Source organism: Gavia stellata, chromosome 4 (assembly GCF_030936135.1).
Source record: "Gavia stellata isolate bGavSte3 chromosome 4, bGavSte3.hap2, whole genome shotgun sequence".
Classification (NCBI taxonomy): Eukaryota; Metazoa; Chordata; class Aves; order Gaviiformes; family Gaviidae; genus Gavia; species Gavia stellata.
Window position 1 is genome coordinate 73,621,937 of NC_082597.1, and position 22,810 is coordinate 73,644,746.

The 22,810-nt window shown below is 38.9% G+C and overlaps 1 protein-coding gene across 7 annotated transcripts; it reads left to right on the forward strand.

Annotated features, from left to right (window-relative positions):
* The first annotated feature begins 547 nt into the window (after nucleotides 1–547).
* On the forward strand, nucleotides 548–22,810 carry BCAT1 (branched chain amino acid transaminase 1). Of its 7 annotated transcripts, XM_059816399.1 has the most exons (10): nucleotides 548–673; nucleotides 1,862–1,918; nucleotides 3,990–4,100; nucleotides 5,006–5,125; nucleotides 7,420–7,583; nucleotides 9,246–9,388; nucleotides 15,311–15,396; nucleotides 17,300–17,440; nucleotides 18,600–18,674; nucleotides 22,758–22,810. In XM_059816399.1, the coding sequence occupies exons 1-10, from the start codon at nucleotides 563–565 to the stop codon at nucleotides 22,797–22,799; spliced, it is 1,050 nt and encodes a 349-aa protein (XP_059672382.1). In that variant the 5' UTR covers nucleotides 548–562; the 3' UTR covers nucleotides 22,800–22,810. The 7 variants fall into 7 exon arrangements, with proteins under 7 accessions (XP_059672382.1, XP_059672381.1, XP_059672385.1 ...); XM_059816398.1 differs by lacking the exon at nucleotides 1,862–1,918; XM_059816402.1 differs by lacking the exons at nucleotides 1,862–1,918; nucleotides 17,300–17,440.

The following is a 22,810-nucleotide window of genomic DNA, read 5'->3' on the forward strand; positions in this document are numbered from 1 at the left end:
CAAGTACTCTGCTGACTGCTGGCTCTGATCTCTCACATTGGTTTTATTCATTAAAGGAAAATCAGCGTAAACATATCTACTTAGTTGTGAGGGGGATTAATTTCTGATCAGCTTATGTTCTGAGGTACAGCAATTGGGTGTTTCTGGAACTTGTATAGATGTGTTAATCTAAATGTCCAAGAAATTTTCATCTGCTAATTTTCTGTTTTTACACCTTGTACTGCTTCCTCTGCTTAACAGTGCTTCAAAATATGCTAACTACTTCTGGTATAAGCAGCATTGCGTATATGTGTATGTACACAGTATGAATACTTAGCTTCTTAGAGGTTAGCCACCTTTAACCGTTCTGTCATTAAATGTCCCTGCAGATAAAATATTACATTTGTCCATGTTCACTGATGCAGAATAATTTTTAAATCAGTCTGACTTAATTATTTTTATACACTTCATTTTTGTCTTTATGTTCCTTCAGGCTTCAGACTTGATTATCACCCCAGCTACAACTTTCAAGGAAAAACCAGACCCCAGTGGTTTGGTATTTGGAACTGTGTTCACTGATAATATGCTGACAATTGAATGGTCCTTGGCTTCAGGATGGGAGAAACCTTATATCAAGCCGCTTGAGAACCTTTCGTTGCATCCAGCCTCCTCATCTCTGCATTATGCTATAGAAGTGAGTACTGAATCAATTTGGAAATGGCTATTTTGTATTCTTGAAGCCATATCCTTGTAATACAAGGACTATTACTGTCTTAAGTTTATTAGTATTGAATTACATTTTGTTTTGTTAACTGATGTCCTTCCAGAATAATTCCATTATTTACAACAGGGTTATGTTTATGTTAGTATAACTCAGAAGCAACTCCGGCCTGTGGATTCCAGCTCACTTAACTTTCTAGCCTGGTGAAGGTGAGCTCTCTCTTGTGTGGTGACAAATTCGTTTGAGAAAGCATTCTAGTTCACTGACGGTGGATCGGTCCAATTACTGTCTCCGATGTAACTTAATGAAGCACTGGATAAGACTGTGTGAGATTCCAGGAGTAGCTTTAATTTGGGGATTGAATATGCACTTTGTGAAAGTTATTTTAAGCCATTTTAATGGTTCATAGCTTGGATTGCAGGACAGACTAGACAGATGCTTGTTTGCAACTCCAAACAAATCTGGGGAGCTCTGAACGAGATCTGATGCATTCAGGATATACAAGTGTATTTAAGCAGAGAATATACAGCAAGGAACTTTGGAAAGTGAAATGTTAAGTCGGAAACCAGCGTGGTTAACAGTTTCCATGCTTAGCTGCTTACTGTCTAAAGCTGCCTTTTGTGTCTCCAGAGCAGCTTTGGCTATACTCACATCTGTGTGAGAGCCTCAGTAGGGTACATATGCTGAAATGGAAGCCTGCTTCTCCTCCCACTTCTGGGTAGGTGGAATTGTCTCCGCTGAAGTTAGTGGAGTTGCTTGTGCTTCTTTTATTATTTCTTTTCTTTTTTTCTTTTTTTTTTTTTTTTTTAAACCACTGATATAAGGGAAGGATCAAGCTTTTCCCTGCTTGTTGTCCCTGAGCTCCTGCCTTCACCATTTTTTGTTGTTGCTGTTTTTTCCCTTCTAGTGACCAAGCCTCCAAAGGTCCTGTGTAAATTACAACAGGCACCTGTGACTAAGGCTGCAGCTCTTGATCTGCCCAAGAAGTAAGAAACCACGCTGGAGTCCCAAATCTATATTTCACTCTTAGTAGCATATTGCTTTAATGCTCGGCCTCTGGCCCAGTCTGAAATCACTGCTAATATGAATATGCTCTTATTTTTTTTTCCATTTTTTTTTTTTTTTTATTCTTTTACCCTTATTGCATCACGTTTCCTCTAGCCAAGAGGACAGACAGAGGAGAATCTGGTGCCAATGCTGTGGCTCAATGAATACACAGTGGGTATAAAAAAAAAATGATGGATTTGGCATTCCCTTCCCTTTCTCCTTGCCCTCCATGATGCAGTGCAATAGTCTGGATCTGCTAAACTCCAGATCCAGCTCCTGTGATGTACAGATGTCAGATAATATTGTTAGCACACCTTGGTAGCAACCAACTGTCAAGCAACCACAGCAGTTGCTTTTATTCAAGTTGAGCATTTCTGGAACACATCACTGTCTCCCTTTTTAATGAGTGAAAGGTTTTACTGAGCTCTGGAAGGTTGAAAGTACTTCTTTTTGGAGAAAAAGATTTAACAGCTTGAGAAGGCTTTGTGTTTCAGTAATGATGTGATTCTTACTTCTTTGAAACCATTGATCAAATCTTAGTAGTAACATTCCTTCCTCTTCCCTCTCATTAAAAGTTCTGTGAATGTGTTTGGGAGAAGGGTGGGAGGAAATAACTGTTCTGTGATAAGAAAGTAGCATTACAGCAATGTGGTATTAGTTAGTAACTGGCCCAATAAAAATCATATCAAAGTATCAACCGTATCACCAGCTATGCCACCCTTTATTAAAGGTACAATTTTTTTTTTTTTGTAGCTACAATGTCTATCCTAGGAATAGTTTCTTTTCCAAAACTGTGTACAAAGCTTTTAATAAGGTTGGCATTGCCATAGGAATAAGATAATTTTTGAAGGCAAAAAGTTCTGGGTTCTAATTCAGGTTCTGCTCCATAGTTGGCATGTAACCTAAGGAAAATTGCCAGGATTCCAGCAACGCAGTTACAACTCAATTAAAATTTGTCATGTGGAAGGACCTAGCTCTGTCATGGGACTACACAAAAGCTTTCTAAATATTGCATTCCACTGATCCTCATGAGAAAATGTTATAGAATATAATAATAATGAAAACTTGAGTATTCTATTAAAATCACTTATACACAAATACAGGATTCTTTTTTCCAAATAAAAAAGCTGCATATGTAGACTTCCAACCACATAGAATGTATTTCCAGCCATTTTTTGTGGAACAGTCAGGAGGAGAAGTCTGACGAGACTGACAGCAATGATGCAGTTAAATGCATAGAAATTACACTGAAATTTAAAGTACAAAGAAATGCTTTAGAACATAAATTCTAAAAATCTGAACTCTTGTCTATAAGCACAGGCGATCCTTTAATACTTAACCTAAGTAACACCTGTATATATGTATATATTAATGTGAGCTTACCTGTGTTTTCTGTCTATAACTGTAACCGGAAATGATCAATTTGTAACTGAAAATAACCATGGATATTTTGTGGGCATATGTTTTTTTGCTGTGCTTAGGAGATGCTGTAGAGCATTCTGCTGGGAGGGCACTGGTGGGATAAGGGCTTCTGGTAAATTGATTGTCAACACCAGCCATCCGGATTCTGCAGTTCGATGGGACAATTATGACTAATTTAAGTTTCCTGTAAAGTATAGATAAAACATTTTCATGCATTCTTCCTCTAGTGTAAGGCTGATGCATCTGTCTCTCATGCTAGCTAAACCCCCTTCCACAGTGTAGGGGTATACAGGGGAAATAAGTGACCAAGATTTTGCCACAACTACAGCAAGAACTGCAACAGAGTTCCCTTAATTACCTTATGCTATGCTTCCTACCAAAATGCATTTTGGACAGAGCCCTAAAAATGATTAACATATATAATTAAATTCCATAGACGTTTTCAGTAAGGGAGAATACTGTTTTGGCTCAGCCTTAGGTATCAGTCAGGATGTGAGGGATTAGTTAAGTCAAACACATGCTACAAATTTTAATTGCTGTAACCAAATTATGAAAAAAACGTTTATCATTAAGTCCCCTGACAGAGAAAGATACATCTGAATCATAGGCAGGTCGTCTTTGCAATATAAACTTCATAATACTACCTCACAGGAGCATGTTGCAAGGATTAACTTGTTAGCATTTATGCTTTGAGTAATGTGAGCAGGGAAGTGAAGTTCTTTTATTTCCAAAGGGTGTGTTCTGCTTTTGCACAGATCATCATGGGATAACATGTCTCAATTATTATTTGATTTCTTTTTCCTCCTTTTTGGCTTGGTAGTTGTTCGAAGGAATGAAGGCTTACCGAGGAGTGGATGGCAAAATACGCCTGTTCCGGCCAACCCTCAACATGGATAGGATGGCACGATCAGCAAGACGAGCAACTCTGCCAGTATGTAGCCAAGGCATCTTATTCTCCTTAAGTCAGAGCGTATCTGCATTTTCAGAGTGCAACTCTCTGAAACTTTACAGTAGTGTAACATTTATCAAACACACTAACTCTTGGATAGTTCAGTTAAACTTTGTTAAGAAATCTTACTCAGTGAAGGGAACTGTTTAAAATGCATTTTTCTTTTAAATCACAACAGTGTTTTGCTTTCTTTGTTGTGTTCCTACTGCATCAGATGTACACAGTATATTTCTGAGGGATGAGCACTGTTCTGCAGGTATTTGCATGCAGACAGCTGATGAAATTCTTCTGGCGCAGATGTTTTTCCTTTCCTTCTTTCCATTTAGTTAAGCCTTTCAGTCTCTGAGTGCCTTCTTTTTTGGTCATGTTAGCAACTTAACACTGCTTTTAGCAGTTGTGTATTGGCCAGTAAATTTCCCCCCATGCTTATTAGCTTTATTACTGTAAGAACTTGTCAACTTTGTAAAACTGGGAGACTTGGTGGGCCCCTTGGAGTTATAACCCAAAGCACTCTTCTGCAGAACAGGTGGTGCCATAGCTTGCAGCGTGCTAAAGTGAAGGTGTTGGCTGCACAGGGAGTTCTCTCCATGTGCTTTGGAGGCAAGAGGGGTCAATGGCTCCTTTTTACTATCACAGGAGCGTACTTTGTAGCAGAGGGAGGGTATTCGGAATACTGTATAAAAAGGCACAGTGGCAAAGACCATGGGATCTTAAATTCTGTAAGAAATGAACTCAAGGAAGATGATGTAGTCCTATGAAACTCTATGGACTGTCACTGTTACATATCCTGATGAAGTGTTCCCCTTAGCATATGGATCTATAAAGACCACAGAGTGTTCAGGCTGTGTTTCTCCATTTGCTTTTCTCTCTTTGCTTTTCCTTCCCAGTGTTTTGACCAGAATGAGCTGTTAGAGTGCATCCGGAAGCTTGTGGAAGTGGAAAAGGAGTGGGTTCCATACTCAACCACTGCCAGCCTGTATATCCGTCCTACCTTAATTGGAACTGAGGTGTGAAACACTTTTTTTCCCCCTCTTAGTTTTGTGTATTTAAGCACGAGGTAAAAGCCTCCTTCCATAAAGGGAAATATGCAGCAGTCACTAGACAGCAGTATTACAGTTCAGGGGCAAATTGTTTTCTATGTTTTTGGTTTTGAGTTAGTCACCTGTAGCTCTACTTCACAAATTTATGTTGACCACACTACCACCTAGTGGACACATTGATTCAGATCACAGAAAGTAAACTGATTAACTCTTCTGAGCGGTAATGGTAAAATTTAGATTAACTTTGGTTTTGTACTAAAAGGATAGTTATTTGTGACATGGCATTGTATGCCTTTAAAATACTAATAATCTGGAGAAAATGTGAGGGAACAGAAATTTTCTGTGTAGATTTTGTGATTTCTTCTCATACCTCCATCCTGAACTTAGTGAGGAGATTTTGGAAGATTCTACCCAGTAAATTAAGGCGGCTCTTCTGAGGGAGACTTTTAACAGAATTAAGAACAAGTTCTTGTGTCAATTCATTCTTGAACCCATATAAACCTGACCTTATAAGAGGCTCCTTAGCAACTAGGTATTAGTGTGTACTCTCTGAGGTTCATGTGGGTATGAGTCAAGCCTATAGTATTTATAAAGGGAATTAGAATCAGGGAGTTTATTTTAATAAAAACTTTAAGGGTTTTTTTTTACCAGTGGCAAGAGAGAAACCTATAAGGGTAGAGCATAGGACAAAGAAGCTAAAGAATGTATGGTTCCCGACTAGGCAAGTTACTGTTCTGCAATATCCACATTTGTAAGTAGTTACCATACATAAGCATTATACATTTCACATGTGTTCTAGAAGTCCATTAATTTAATGCTTGTAAACTAGTTGCAGATTTTCAGATGGAAGGATCTCCACTCAGTGACTGTAAAGTATTAATATAAAAAGTTTAAATTTTTTTGCCTGTTCTTGCTTTTGGAAATTCTTTTGCTGTTGAGCTTTGTTTCATATTAGCCAACACATCTGGCCTTTCCGTGATGTCATATGTTGTTCTCAGGTTGCATGGCCTGCTGATCTTTTACGAATCAGCACAATTAGGAAACCCAGTCAGCAAGATCTTTTGAAAGATTGTGTAAGAATCAGGAAAAATATCAAGATCTCAGTTAGTTAATCTTGTTAGAAGTTTTGCTGAAGAAGTAAGGTAGACAGAAATCAAAAGACCCTTCTCAGCACCTGAGGAAGGCTTATTTGAATTTTCCAGTGGTTACATTAATACACTATTATTTTCCCTCCCACTACCCAATTTAGTTTCACATGCTTTGCACACAGTGTTTTGCTTAGACCTTTGGTCCTAAAGATTTAAGTTCAATAACCTTTTTTTCAATGGAGACCTAATCTTAGAAACCAAGGATGAGTTTTTTCTTTTTACAAGACTGGTTTCTCTGAGTGGAGAGAAAATAGTAACCCATTCAGTTGCACAGAAGATCCCAAGAATCATGTGCAACAAGCTATACGTAGCCCTTCTTGAGCAGGGGGATTGGACAAGGTGATCTCCAGAGGTGCCTTCCAACCTCAATCATTCTGTGATTCTGTGGTCAGTCCTGAGCTTTGCAAAGAATCATATAGTTAAGTAGAGTCTCCTATCACAGGATTCAGACTTTGACCAGTGCCAGACTTTTCACCTCCACCTTCAAGTATTGGTGGTGATGACTTGAAGTGTGAGAAGCCATCTCTCAGAAAGGAGAGGGGAAAAAAAAGGTTATTTCCTGTGCTGCTCTGTGAACCATTTCCAGCAGGCAAATCATCTTAGCTTGTCACACAGCCATTCACAGAGCCAGCACTCAACTTTACCAATGCCAGTTCAAAAGTGGCATTGGCTAATTCTCATCACTAATGCAGCTGACAGTGGTTCTTCCACTGTTGTTATTGCTAGCAGTGGTCCTTGTCACTCCTCTCCCCAGAAGGCTTTGCAGGCTTCTGCTGTGAGTAATTCATATAATTATAAACTACCTTGTTAAGCTAATTTCTGAATTCTCAAAAGCTTGAAACTATTTAAGAATATTAGAATAATATATAGATAAATGAAACAGCTGCAAGTGAATGGTGACAGTATTTAAATTAGGGTTGTTTTGTTGCTTGGATGGGGGAAAGTTATATAAATATTTTCTCTTCATTGCAGCACTTTGCATTGTCCTGGTAAAAGCACTCTCGTGCTGCAGTTCCTCTGAAAGAAGTGTTTCAAAAGTTAGTTGTGCAGCATCTGGTATTTGGAGTGAAGTATACCAGTAACTTTTGATTTGTTTGTGTTCCTTATTTTCAGCCTTCCCTTGGAGTGAAGAAGCCAACTAAAGCCCTACTGTATGTCATACTGAGCCCTGTGGGCCCTTACTTTGCAAGTGGAAGCTTTAATCCAATATCCTTATGGGCAGATCCAAAATATGTAAGAGCCTGGAAAGGAGGAACGGGGGACTGCAAACTGGGAGGGTAAGAAAACATAAATCTTCATCTTTTACATAGCTTACAAAGGAGATTTGGTTTTTAGTGAAGTATCTAATCCAGCAGAAGTAGAAGTATTAAATGTAGCAGTTAAACAAACAACGTACTATAACAAAGATTTCAAAATCGTACTTTGCAAATATTATTTATACAATTCAGTTGCATATTTTTGTTTGGATATTACAGCCAAGTGGATTATTTGCAGAGGCAATTTTGCAACATCTCAAGCTGAGGAACTGGACCTGGAAGGTGTCCATGTAATACTTTGGCTGTTCCCCTTGCAGAAGTTGACACTGAAGACACCACTTCCGTGATGCAGCTTTCAGTATAGCAGCCTGCTGCCAACTGGGCAGTGAGCAGCATTGACTGCTGACCTCTGTCCTTGGCAGGCTGTCCTGACAAGCCATCTGCAGTTAGCTAGGGGAGCATGGGCGTTTAAGGGAAAGCATGAGACAATTATCTGCATTGACTTGGCCATAGTCTGGCAGCTTTCTGCTGAACTAGGCCAAAGCACCAGTTAGGTAGAAAAATAATTGTTAATGGCCAAGTACTTGACTTGTAGAGTGAAGCTGTGTGGGACTTGACTGGAGCAAGCACCCTGGATGCGGCTAAATAAATGACTGGATGATACGTCCTTGGTCTTTGGTTTAAACGAAGCTTACTGTCTCTACCTGGGAGTTTCTTTTCTAGGCAGGAAGTTAGTAGTTATTAAGTGCTGCTCAACTGAGCTAGCAGAATAATCAAAGAGCAAGAAAACAGCTTTCCTTCATTCAGTCTGATGTTCTGAGACCTTTACTCTTTGTTTGTGAGATTTTGCTTAGTTTTAGAAATACATTAATTGTTTCCTGTGCATCCTTCATATGTCAGCTATGAAAAAAGGAATAGTCTGGAGTCACTACTGACTTCACTTGTGCCTAGAGGTGAAAACTTAACTCCAATGTGGTCAGCACTTTGGACCTGCTGACTTTGGGTCTTGATGGTTGTTGAACATCAGAATTGAAGGGGTTTTTTCCCCCTCTCAAAGCAGCTACAGAGTAAACACATATTATTCAGTTAGGTTCACTCTGTAGGCAGCATTTTAGGAAAGCAATTCCTCCTCAAGGATATGGAATTCATCAAGGCCCATCTGCAGCTCCTGAAGCTGCTAATTCTGTGAATTTCTTTTACTGGAAAAGGAATAACTTGCCTCTGGTGGTTTTTGTGTTCCAAGAGGTTCATCTGACATATATGACCCATCTGTTCATCTGACGTATATGAAATGAGGTAGATGGTTTTGTTTTGATTTTTTTAAATCTGTGAGTTGGATGGGAATTGTTGCTCTCTCTCCAACTTCTAAATAAAGATAAATGCTTTCATAAGGTGTCCAACTGCAATGATTAGAATGTCCAGAAAATGGAACAAGAGGTATTTTTAAGACAATTTGGATGGAGCTGTTGATGTTGTTCAGCCCTTCAAAGTTTTTGGGTTGTAGATACAAATGATCTAGTAAAATACTAGTAGAGTACCTCCAATGAAAATATTCCAGGGACAAGCAGTGACTGTGCAGAGCACTTGCTCATAAGGTAGATGTGCACAAAACCTTTCATAGAAATGAGAAAATACCCAACTGGATACTCGTAACTGTTTGCTCTTTGTTTTTGTTTCTGGAAGGAATTATGGTTCTTCTATTTATGCCCAGCAAGAAGCCATGGAATTAGGCTGCCAGCAGGTTTTGTGGCTCTATGGAGAAGATCACCAAATAACTGAAGTTGGAACAATGAATCTGTTTCTCTACTGGATAAATGAAGATGGAGGTATAGTAACGCAAAACACAAAAACTTTAATGGAGTAGACAGTTGGGACTGTAATCCACAAAATTATTACTAGAAGGCAGATCATAAACTTTTTAATGAAGATGATTTAACAAAGGAAATGTCTATTGTCTTCTGAAAACTGATAGGTGACTGTTAGTTATACCATTATGAAAGAGGAGATTCTGGAGCAGCTGTGAGTCCTGCCTACTGATAATATACTAAACTGTTGGGCCAGTCCACATGCTCAGAAGGGTAGAGTCTAGCCATACACAAGGTCACACTGCAGTTTTGGTGTCAAATCTAGCAGCATGCTTGATTTTGAAGGAGGTGATAGGTCAGAAAAAATGCAGACATACTACAGACACCTTATGGCTGTGTAATATTCAAACTCTGTGGCTTTGGGCATGAGTGGTTCCCATCATCACTTTCTGGCAAGTCAAATGTTCATGAATCATAGCCAAAAGTATTTCAGCATCCAAGTGATGAACTCAGCTCTTTCTTCAAAGAGAATTTGAAGTTCTCTCCAGTGGACGCAGAGAGCGAGAAGCATGTCAGTCAGCGTTCCACATCACTAATGCTCAAATGATGCTTTCAAGATATACCATCATTCTTGAAGCCATTTTTACCTCTTTGTACCCGCAGTCATCTGTGAGCAATGTACATGTTGATTTGAAAACTATCTTGTTAATGAGCAGCCAACTATTTAGGCATCTCAAAAACACCCATTGGGCATGAGAATTGATAGCTGCACCTGAGAAATGGTTCAGAAGACTACATGACTCTGAGTCCTTAAAGGATTGAGCCAATGCATAGGCACATGAATAAAAGAACACCTTCTGACTTCTATGCGTGCTGGGCCTCCATGAAAATTAAGTGTTATTGAATTTTTGCATGGCAGCAGACACAGGATTCAGACTCTGATTTCATCATAGTGCCATGGGTACCCTTGGAAATTGACATTTTTCTGGCAGTGCTCAGCTGCAGTACAGGGACAACAGTCTGTGGGAACAGCAGTGTGCTTTGGATAGTGTAGGGTAATAGGAATCCAGCTACCCTGACTCCCATCTCCAGTTTCATTACTCTTTCTTCTGCAAAATCTTCACCACTTTTGTAAGAAAAGGGATGATACTCCCTCAGTGTTGAATGAGTCTGTGAAGTCTTGTGAATGAAATTATAAAGATGAGACATCTTATTCTTGTTGCCACAGCAGCCATAGATTTATTCAGTGTAGCTAGATCGCCAAATTCACGCCTTGTGTAACTTCGCTGGAGAGACACGAAAATAGGTTTTGGCGCATTCTGCCCAGGGAAAGGATACTGAAGGGGGGACATAATTAGAATTCTATGTTCTCATTGTACTTAAACCAGGAATATGCTGGAATTATCCAGCTGCAGCACCGTACTGTTCCAAAGATCTGCCAATCACTGTGTTACCAGTGCACGACTGAATGGTACTATTGTGAGGTGGCTGTAGCAAACAACTTGTAATTCATGCCACCCAAGTTAACTGTATACTGGCAAACCTGCCATTTCACACGACATGGTCATTAGCATCATTGCAACACTTTGCTGTCTCCGGGTGTGTTGATTAATGCTTAATTTATGATATCTTTTGTTGAGAATCACTCTTGCTGCCAATGTGTATCATCACATACCTGCCTATGGCTTTACATTGTGATTTTAAAAGTGTTTGCCATTATGTTCTGTCACTTCACGAAGAATACTTACTTAGGCTGTGGTTTTGTTTTGTTATGCAAATTCTGCAGCTTAAAGAGGGATCTAACACAAAAATAGTGAGGCAGAAATTGCAGATCATCATCAAAAGGATAATGCCCTTCTTTGTGTGTTCAGCACTGCGGAGTAGCCTGAACTGCTCTCCTTGGTTTATAACAAATCAAAGACCCAGCCCAGTAAAGCCTAGACTAAAGGACACCTATGCTTCCAATGAGAGTAGGCTTTTCTTGCAGCCTTCGCTATATATTTTCAGTTACAGCATTGTGACTAAACATGACATGTTTTCTTGGGTGGCAGGAGGAGCCTGGAAAAATGTTTCGTTTGTAACATCGAGGAGGGAGTAGGGGAGGAAACTACTCAATTTCTGGTAAAATAACACAACATGCTCTATGCTGCTGTTGTATGCCCGCTATTGCTCTGGCTGAGTCTTATAATATGACCAAATCTGGATCTCTGCTGTTGCACAAATACAGGGGTGTGATATTTCATTCATCAAATACTGTTTACGGTTTATGTTCACAAAGTGAAAAATTTGGTCACCCTGCAGTCCCTTCCACCTGCGTCTTCAAGCACGTAACAATCCCAAGAAGCTGTTAACACTGAAACTCATTTCCTTTAATAATGTCTGTTCTTCTGCCTAGAATATAGGCTTGACTTTATGGAAAACCTTGAAATTTAATCATATGTCCAACCTGAAGGTTGCTAACTATGAAATCTGTGTGCACTTTCCAAAAATTCAGTTTCTTCAGAATGATTTGGAACCATCTGGGCTCTACTCCTAGCTTTAATGTTAAGGCATTGTGAATAGCATTCAGGCATTACTTAATATTTTTGTGCTGTTATTAAAATGGTGATTAATAGTGCCTACTTCAAAATAGCTTACATAAATTAAAAAATAAATATGTTAAAAGATTCTCTGGAACAGCCAGGTAAAATATCAGGCAAGTTTGCTTAGTGTTCTGCAGGTGGAGGATTATTTGTGCTGCAGAAGTATCTTGTACAAGTAGACTACTAACAAAATAAGGATTGTACCTTCTGCTCTAATAGAAAGCCATAGCAATAGCACGGAGGGGAGAGCAGCAGATGAATGAGATGCCAGACAGAGAAAAGGAGGGGAAAGCAATTGAGGAAAGTAAATTGACAGAGACTTGAAGACAGAGTGATTGCATGAGGGGAGAGTAGAAGAAAAGCCTGAGGGAAATAAGGAGAAAGAAATAGAAAAGTCCAGAACAAACTGGGAGAGGAAGTCAGCTGTTAATAATAGTGAAATCAGGGTTTCCTGGGTTCTCCTTGACCCTGAAGTTCACTTGGTATCTGTTATAATTTTGGTAAAATATATTTTGGTGAATTTCTCTGCATTGTTGTAGTGTGACTAGTACTGAAGGCATCCCATGTTTGGAATCTTATCTGCTATATGTTCATAAACACAGGTGTGTAAAAAATGAAGCTGTGTAATATGCAAAACCTCATTTGAAAAATCCCTTTAAACAATCTGATGGAGTTCCGTTGTTACAGCATGCCTATATCATGCCTGGTGTAATGGGGCACTGGACTAATAGTGCTACTACTATAACAGTAACAGTAGTCAACTGAAGAGAAACCCTGATATTTTCCTTCAAATGCCTTCCCCCTGCTTTTTGCTACCATACATTTTAAGGCTTCTAGCCCTTCAAAATCATTCAGAAAGCAAATGGAGTCTGTGAACTCACAGTCTGTTTTTTTTGGAGATGGACAAACTGATGTCATATGGAGCCTGGTTTGGCATCAACTCACAGAGAGGATGAGCTTTTTGGCATGCCATGTGGTATAGCATTATCATCTCTGCCGGATACCAGAGGAGCAGATGTTCCTTGGGTGGCCCCAGGCTGGTAGGCATCATATGTATATTTGACAAAATTCTACAGAGCAGGCTGTTTGAAACATTTTGGGACTCCCATGTCCTGTCTGCTCAGTGCTGTTTGGTGGCTGGTTTGGCCTGGCACCTTTTCAAACTAGCTCAAATCAATTAATATATGTTGGTGAGCTTAAACAGGTCCTGGCCAAGATCTGTGGCAACATCACCAAATAGAGAACATTATCTGGTGTGTAGTCACAATATTTGGTATTAATGTCCACGTTATTTGAAGTTTTCTGTCAGAAAAAGGGGATCACTTGTATATAACTGGGTCACAAATGCAGAACATCAGGTTTTCAGTGTTCAGAATCAGATGAGCTCTGTGGCTTATGGAAAATTTTTAAGTCCTCTTCTTTTGGTAGTTGTGCCAGAATTAGGACCAGACATGCATCACTATTAGGAGTGATGCTAGACAGACTGCAAAAAAGTAAAGCTATTGTTCCTGACTGTATGAGAAAGAAGAGATCACTGCTGTACTTAGGAATCTGGGATAGGTTAGGGAATGGCACTATTGGTTAGTCAAATCAGAGTAGAATATATAGCCTGTTCTAGGGCAGCTTTTCTATACGTTTTGTCATGGCAGTTTACATCTATTACTTGTGTGTGTATGGATCCTCATAAAAGGAACATGGAAGCATAGACAGGACAAACTTCTAGTCCAAATGAATAAATCTAGGGGTGGCTGCATTAAAAAGTGACAGACATTTCCTGAGAGAATGGACAGTGAGTAACAGATTCAATGAACAATTCCATTTATTTATCCTCCATTTCCCCTATTCCACCACAGCTCCCAAAGCCCCCTCTTGCAGAGTGGGAGAGACTCCATGCTGTAGTCGGCCTGGAGCTGTGTATACACTGGCTTGCAGGCAGTATTTGTGCACAAAATTATCTAGCTGACTGTTGAAAACAGAGTATTAAGCAGCTGACCTCAACCTGCTCTCTCAGTCCAAGGATGAATACCATGTTTCTCTCTTCTACCCAGCTGCAAGTTTTCACAGGACCTATAGAAACACTTTTAAGACAGCTTTTCCTTTGAGACTGGTTCAAACAGGCCTGGATTCAATGATCTTTTGGTGGTAGGGAGAAGGAGGAATAATAAAAACAGAAAGATACATATCTCATTCTTTTATGTGACCTAGGTAAAAAAGAATCAAAAACCTTAATGATTTGTGGGTTTAATGAGCTGGATAGTATCCTTATAAGATAAGAAAGATAATGGATTCTCATTGGGAAGAGAAAATAGTTAGAAAAAAAATATGAAGAGTATTGCTGAAAGACTGTGGATGTCTTCACTTCTCAGTGCAAATTTAAGACTCTCTTAGAAGAGCCTGGCTGTCTGAAAGAGTAAATGCTCAGTATTCTCTGATAATAGAAACCACTGAGTATGCTATGTGATGGTTTAAAACGAAAAAGACTAACTCTGATTTGCTGCAAAGGTCAGATGGAAGAACAAAGACTACATACAAACTTCTGCGTTGTAATTTAAGTTATTTACCAACTATGGATTATCATTTATCTGCCATTTCCTTAGTTATGTTAGATGAACATTTATGTAATGTTCTTTTTCAAAAACAAACAAGAAAATCAAGGTAACAAACTGAACTAGTTGAACAATTTGAATTGTTGGTACTTTTTGAATCTTATTAGGACTGCTCTTTTTGTGTAAAGAGAAACTTAGGGGAAAAAAAAGGATGTCTAGACTAAGACAAAAGATCACTAAGGAAGTCTCCTCTCATGATGCATTTGGCAAGGTTTCCACTGCTTTGCTTGTTCAGTAAATGGGCCTCAAAATTTCTGGTAGAGGTTTCATATTAATGCTAAGAAGTAGGCATACTGAACCCCATATTCCTAAATTAAGTAAAGCAGTTCAGGGAAAGTCATGATCTGCCCCGGGATTATTAGATATGGCTTTCCCTTGTGCCTCTCTATTCTGAATTTGAAGACTGAGCCATTCAATGGTTCCCAGTAGTTATACAGTGAATCCATAACACACTGAGGAATAAAACATACTACTAGGCTTTAGCCATGTATTTATTAATGTATTAAATATGTTTCTTCCCCACCCACTGAAGTGTACTCAAATATTCCAAACACTCAACAACAACTTATTGGAATTGAATTTGTGTAACTTGTGTTCTTATAGAACTCTGATAAATGTTGCCTCTTACTGGGTAGGGAATGTTTCTGATATCATTCGACCTCTTTTTAATTTTCATGTTTGGTGTAATATTGGTAAACGTTATTTTTGTTTGTTTGTTTTTCAAGAAGTGTTTCTATTTCTTTTGTGTTTGACAGAATATGAACTGGCAACCCCACCTTTAGATGGCATCATCCTTCCAGGAGTGACAAGACAAAGCATTTTGGATCTGGCACGCAATTGGGTGAGTAATGGTTTCAAATATCATGTTATAACATCAACAAAAGTAAGCATTCCTGGTGCCTCAGTATCTTGAAGTTCGACTGATCTGGTCAAATCCCTTAACCTAAATGGGAACTAAGGGCATGCTAATTCATAGACTCCCAGCAACATCATCAGAATATCCACACCTGTCACACAGAACAATACCAAGCTTGTTAAAGTAGCTCCGTGTAGTATTTAACATGAAAATTCTCATTAAATCCACTGGTACCAGCAACTTAAAGCAAGGAAACAAACAATTACCATGCATGACCACAGCTATACTTCAGTCATCAGCACACTATTTCTCCACTTAGTTCTCATGGTTCCACCCTTATTTCTAATAACCAGCATGCAGCCTAAAATCCAGCCACAGTCTTGAAGTCATCTGTCTGCTTCCAGATTCCAGTTTTGTAGTGTAGCCATCCAAGTACTTATTTGAACACCTGGGACTACCTCATATCTTGAAATGCAGCAAACTGTTCACTCTGCCTGTACGGTATTCAAAGGTTTTATTGCAGCTTGGATAAGAATACTATATAGCCAAAGGTTCATCAAGCCCAGTATGCTGTCTTCTGGTTTTGTCCAGGCTTATGTTTAGGGAGGAGTAACGGGAATAACACAGGCATGTGTGATACTTTCCCCCTGGTATTAACTCAGCTTCCAACCACCTGTAGCTGAAAGACTTCCTGAAATACAGTTCACAGTTATATCACTTAAATCTAACTTGCAGTGAAGAGAGCTAGGCATGTACGTCATGGCACATGTGTGCCACTGGTTGACCTGCACTGAACTCTTACGCGTCTTGTATTGGTATTCCCCTAGTGCAGGTACACATGCACAGTTCTCAGTCCCATCTCCTTTACAAAACAGTCAGATATTCCCAGGTGATAGGGCTTGTTTGTGAGATACCAGACTCTCACCTCAGTCCTCTTGAATAATTAGGTGTCTTCTACTCTCACAAAGGTTGTTCTATTCTTCCTGACCTCCATTCCCTAACCTATCTGAAACTCTCTTACATGGTGACCCTGCCTCTCTCTCCAAATACTATCCTGTCCAGAGCTAATCATGTTTTCTGCTGTCATAGGCATCTCTGTTTCATGTTAACAATCTTGCATATAAAACAAGGACTAAGCTTTAGTTTGGTTTGATAGGACAGTAAAGTCCACATAAATCCATGAAATGAAAATTTCAAAGTTTGATGTTTATTTTTGTTTTTTAAAAATGTCCCCTCAATCAGTTTTTATGCATTCTATCAGTTGCTATGCATTCATCAACACTTGTAGAAGGTAGAACACATCCTATGTTTAAGACTGCCTAATGCGAATTGCTTTACTCATACCTGCAGTACAGTTAATTTTTGTATGTGACAGCTGTGTGCAGGGTACAGTGTGAAATTTCATCAGAGATTAAAGAAATATATCACATCTAGTTGGCATTGCAGGTGGAATTAACAGAATGTATTTTGTTTAGGAATTGTCTGAGAGTGGGACGCAAAGCTCTCTTGACATAATTGAATAATTTTTGTACAAACTTTAGCATGTTAGAGACCATGAGTAGTCAGATCCTGTGTCACATAACACATGATAAATTTTGCTATGTTATTCCCTAATGCAATATTGATATTCTGTACCAAATCAGAGGGAAGTGCCACTCACTCATCAGCATTGTATCAGGCAAACCACTGGCTTCCTTGAAGGTCATTCTTTTGATTAGTCTATCTTGTGTGATACTGGGAGGTTTGAAAATATCACAAGATCACAGCCAAAACTTGACTGATTGTCACTAGGCTAATTGTCCTATTAGAGATGTTTCAACATGGAAAACAAAAATACAACCCATTTTTAAACTTTTTACAATTTTTATGGTTGATTCTTCTTGTGCAGGGAGAATTTAAAGTGTCTGAGCGATATATCACCATGAGTGACCTGACAGCTGCCTTGGAAGAGAACAGAGTAAAGGAGATGTTTGGTGCTGGAACAGCTTGTATTGTATGTCCTATCTCTAAAATTTTATATAAGGGCAAGGTAAGAAAATTTATCTCTTTTTTTTTTTTTCTTTTTTTGCTTTCCTTCTTTCTTCAGAATTTTATCATAATTAATTGCAGCTGAAGCAAAAAACAAGTGAGATAGAAAAGGAGTGCTGCCAGAGGCTCCTGGAAAGATGAACAGTGTTAGTATGTTGTTTCCCAATTGAGTTACTACTATGTTGTCAGAAGTGAACTTTCCCTCTCATTTTCTGGGTTTTAATAGTTAAAATAATAAAATCTTGATTCCTGGGAGAGGAAAAAAAAAATAGTTCCCATCTCCCACCCTGTTTGAAAACACAGAAAAATACATTCTCCCACGTTTCTTTTATTGAACATTTTTTCCAAAGTTAAGGCACCTGGGAAAGGTGAGGAAAGACTTCTGCAGGGAACCAAATTTTTGAGCCACTGCATTCTTTCCTTCTCAAGTTCATCTCTCCTTCACCCCTTATTGCAGGGAAACCAGCTCTGGTGGAAGAGCTGTTTCAGGGGGGTGCACAGCTGCTTCCACCTACCATAGACGATATGGGAGACTTCTCTTGCACAGGTGGAATTCCACAGGCATTCAGACTGTTAAGCTGACTTGATGCTATTAACCAGCACAAAGTTAGTTCAGAAGATTGGGTTATTGCAGCTGCATATATGAATGTGCTTTGTTCCTTTAAATATGGCAAGTACAGTAAATGTCTGTTAGGTGATACTTCTTGAATTAATAAGATGGAAAAAATGTATTGATACTACCAGATGCTAAGATACTATGAGAGACATCAAGGTGCTGAGTTGATGATAAGTACTATGAATGTACTTGTTGCGTTTCTACATGATATACTCTGAAATGCAATACTGTATATAGTGTTACTACTCTTGCCTGTACAATATACCCTCTGTTTTGGACAGACCTTTTGGAAGGCTTAGATTAGCATTTGTTTAAAAACAGCATAACTGCTCAACTAATCTAACTTTTCATTGGCTCAGCATGCCCTCCTATAAAAAACATTACAAACAATCCTTGCCTACTTGTAAGGAGGGCTAGAAAGCTTGATAAATACTTATTAAAATTCTTGGTGACCCTAAGGTATTCATATGTATATAAAGCTATTACTACACGTTATTCTATCTCTCTCTCCCTCCTCCCTCCCTCCTTCTTTATTCAATGTCAGCATTTGCACATTCCAACTATGGAGAATGGGCCTCAGTTAACAACCCGTTTCCTGAATAAGCTGAGTGATATCCAGGTAAGGTGCTTCCTCTTCTTTAACCAGATAAAATAATAAAAGGTGAACATTTTAAAACATTGGAAAATAATATTATCAATAGTGGAGCTATAGGCACAATTATATAATAATATAGGTTCTTTTGTTTGGTGTGGTTATTCTAGAAATTTTTCCTTTTCCTTTGAAAAAGTATGATATGGATGGAGAGTGATATATTTTTTCCCTGTTCATCTTGGAAGCTCGATGAGAGTTGTAAGATACTACTGTTATCAGTGAAATCCAGTACTGTTGTTATAGGTCCCTTTTTAAGGGAAAAAATAACATTATGAAGCATCTTAATATCCACGATCACAAATTAATATAGGCTAATCAATAAAGAGATGGGTGAAGTAGGAAGCACTCACTGGTTGCAGCCAACTGATCACCATTTCTGTTTCTCAGCACCTTTCCAATCACACGGTCACTTCTTGTTCTTGAAACAGTTCTTTCCTCTATGATTTGCTACATATCTAAAAGCACTTGTGTAACTCCTGTGTTACTTTCTGATGTCTAGGCGATGCTTTTGCAATATATATAAGAGACTCCAACAATCTGTAATCAGTTTGAGTCTCCACTGATCACTTCTAATTGCAGTCATGGAACAGCTCAGCAACAGAAAGAGCTGAGGCCTGTTCTAGCACCTTGTTGAGCGTTACATGTGGGAATAGGTACTGCCTTAGCAGTTTGTGTCATGAGACAAGCAAGTGCCTTCTCTAGAAGAATGGCTTGTGAAATCCAGAATTTTGTTTCAGTGGACAACACTGGAATATGTGTCTTTCTCCCTCAGCCAATAGACAGTGAATGTATTATTAAGACAAATTTATCCAGCCTGCTCCCTGAAGCTTCCTCCCATGCCCTCCCCAATCACCCTGCTTTTCGACCCCCAACCAAGGCTCAGGAAGAGGCTGAAAAAGTGTGGATTGCTTCTAACCATTATCTTCCATGGACCTTTTCACCTTACAACTATGCATAGGGACCTTTTCACCTTTCAACTGCATACATAGCATGTGTTCATTAGTTACATGCTAAGAGTAAATCCATCGCTCCTGGAAAGTGCTGGACTATTATATATATGTTTACTTCTGTGTTTTCTTCCTTCTTTAAAAAAAACAAGGAGAGTTAGAACACTTCATCGTTAGAAACATGATTTTAAAGAGAATGATGGCTGCTTCCCCTTTAAGAGTCAATCAGTGGTTGCTGATTGTGTTTCTGCACTTTTCTATCTGTGGAGATATGAGCTCATATCCAAATGGACGCCAGGTTTTCATACAGAAAACAATGCTGCAACACACAAAATGGCATATATGATATTCTTAAAATGTCAGGGGAATTTTCAGGATCTTTCACAAAGTTCTTTTGTATACTCTACCAGGAGGGGAAAAAAAAAGATCTCTTTGCAGTATCTTTGGACTATTGTCATGTCATTTGGACAGTCTGAGGCTGTTATCCCAAAGAACATTCACGTTCTGAAGAATAAAATGCAATGGAAATTACACTCAAACACAGCTTTGGTCTCTGTGCTGTTGTCTGAACTAGGGCAACTTGGACAACAGACGCTTGTAAAAAAGTAAAAATTCTCAGTACCAACATTGTCCTGCATTTGAACCTGTGACCAAGAGGTGCAGGGCTCCATATCCAATATTATTATACCGATTCCCTTGTGTACAATACACGCTTTTTTAACATTTTCAGATTATCTTCATTACTGTGTTTCCAAGTCTGTTTTCATGCTGCTCATTGTTCTTTTGCAAGTTTTCTGTGTTCAACAGGATTTCTTGGGATTTGAACAGCTGTTCAGTGGAACTAGAGCTAGAGTGACAAATTAGAAACTCATGGGCAGAACTGATTCCATTTCTCATGCCAACTGAGAGAGACAGTAGTAGACTGCGATATACATTTCCCTTCCTATCACTGAGTGGAAGTCATGATTACTAAAGGCTGATAAAGATTTTAGATTAAATCATTTACATTGTATACAGTAATGGTGTGCTTATGAATGAACAATTTATAGCACACTGTCTTCTATAACTGCTTGAGTTAGAAGATTTAGAGATAAGATTCTTTTCTCTGGGAATACACTCACTGAAATTCCACTCAGATGTTTCTGTGGTTTTGCATTCCATGCTTTGAGAATAAACAAGCTTTTGCTATACCCTTTAAAGTGTAGATCAGGATGCAACTTGGAAGGGATGGATAGAAGGTAAGACATATTGTTTATACTACATGATATAAAATACATTCACACGTTTTGACATTCAGTCAAAAACCCTATCTTTCTCAAAGTTGCACAATCTATATGGGTAGGCCAGTGGAAATCAACCAGGAAAGGAGAATGTATGTGTTAATTTTTATAAAGAAGGACATGGCGGGGGGGGTGGGGGGTGGGGGGTGATGGAGTGGGGGGGGCGTGGAAGGAGGGATGGGATTGACTAGCCTGAAGTCACAAAGTCTTTGACAGAATCAGAAAAGGAAGCTAAAACTGCTTTTATTTCTGGAATTAAAACATCTTGATTGTGGTATAACATCTTCATTCCCCTTTTAATTCTGGAAGCAGGTTCAAACTGTAGTTAAATGGCAACTCAGACCAGCCCTTGCAATTTCTGAGGTTGGCATTAGATGATACCACTACCTAAAGCCAGCAAAACTTACAAATAATCTCTGACCTTTGCCTACTTTCTGATTTGGGGGTGGTGGGGGTGCCACCTTTTCCCTGAAAAGCAGTGATATGAAGGTTGAAGACATCTCTTTTTTTTCTCCCTTTGCCCCCATCCTCAACAAAATTGCCTCACATGAGGGTAATCCACTGCTTTTTGGTTAAACTAATGATACATCTGCTTTTCCTTGGTTAGAGTTCCCAAGGCAACCACACTGACATCTGGGAATGTAAGCTGGAAATCCTTTGAACAACTAATTCATCCAAGGTCCTGTGTAGCACCATACCAGTATTTAGTCAATCACATTGCAGACTGCAGAAGAGGTGCAGCAGAATTAGTAAGGAAAATAAAAAGTAGATGTGATACATGTGGAGGTCATTTTAAAGGCTTTACCTGGTGGAGTAAAGAGTAAAACACAATCACACTGAACATCATTCCTTTGTGGATCGAAAAGTGTGTTTTTTCTGGCCTATCCTTATTTGGAGCTGTTGTCTTTTCCCTGCTTTAATGTCCCTTTATTTCCTTTCCTGCTGAGGCAGAACATGGATTGGAGGAACTTCGTTTTATCCTCTGGAGAAATTATCAAGTGATCTTTTTAGACTACTTAGCCTCTAAAAAGAAGTCTTTATTCTTTGGTGAAAAGTGTTTTCAAGCTCCCTGAACATGGTACTATGAGGGAAAGGGCTCCCAACTTACATCTGCCGCTAGTCTGTCTACCTCTGCTTTTCTTACATACTTGAGCCCTATGTGCATTTTTTGGGCTCTCAGGAGCATAATTTACAGGACTGGTGACAAAGAGCTTTAAAACATGGAGCCAGTTTAACAACTAAAAGTGCTGGAGGACTGTATCCTCCCCTGGAAGGGATACAGCTCCATGTGGTATGTTGCCTTTGTTTCTGCCTTGTGATCCTGTTGGTATGGAAAGACGACTTGTTTTATTTGGGTTACAGTTCTCTCTAATTGTACTCTGTGGTATTTGTGATGGGTTTTATTTCCCATTCAATCAGAATGCTGCAATAAAAAGCCACCTTGAAAATAAAAAGAAATATAGACAAATGTGTTTGTTTATTGGAGCTTGAGCAGGGGCATACTTATGAAAGCATTGGTGAACTGACTTCAGGGAATAACTATGAAATTGATGGAAAGCTCTAGTGAAGCAGGGCTATTCTGTATCATCTCTAGTCATTATCAGTATCACCTCTTTTTAGTCTACTTATTGGAAGATGCATAAAGCTTCAAGCTTCCTTTAGGCTTTGCTCAAATCACAGACAGAAGTAAAGGCATAATTAATAATGTAAACTACTATCAGGGTGGTGGATATGAATCTTTCTGAGGATAGACCTAAGACGTTATAATTATAAACTGTTACTTTCAACTTTTGTTCTTAAACTCCATTTTTGCTTCGTTTCAGTATGGAAGGGAAGACAGCGACTGGGCAGTGCTGGTGTCGTAAAGTGGAAGAGT

Bases quoted from the DNA above. Each gene is read 5' to 3' on its own strand.
- BCAT1 (XM_059816399.1), top strand. From the start codon at position 563: ATGCTGACAATTGAATGGTCCTTGGCTTCAGGATGGGAGAAACCTTAT. The intron at 5,126-7,419 runs GTGTGAAACACT...CCTTATTTTCAG, and splicing joins CTACCTTAATTGGAACTGAG to CCTTCCCTTGGAGTGAAGAA. The intron at 9,389-15,310 runs GTATAGTAACGC...TGTGTTTGACAG, and splicing joins CTGGATAAATGAAGATGGAG to AATATGAACTGGCAACCCCA.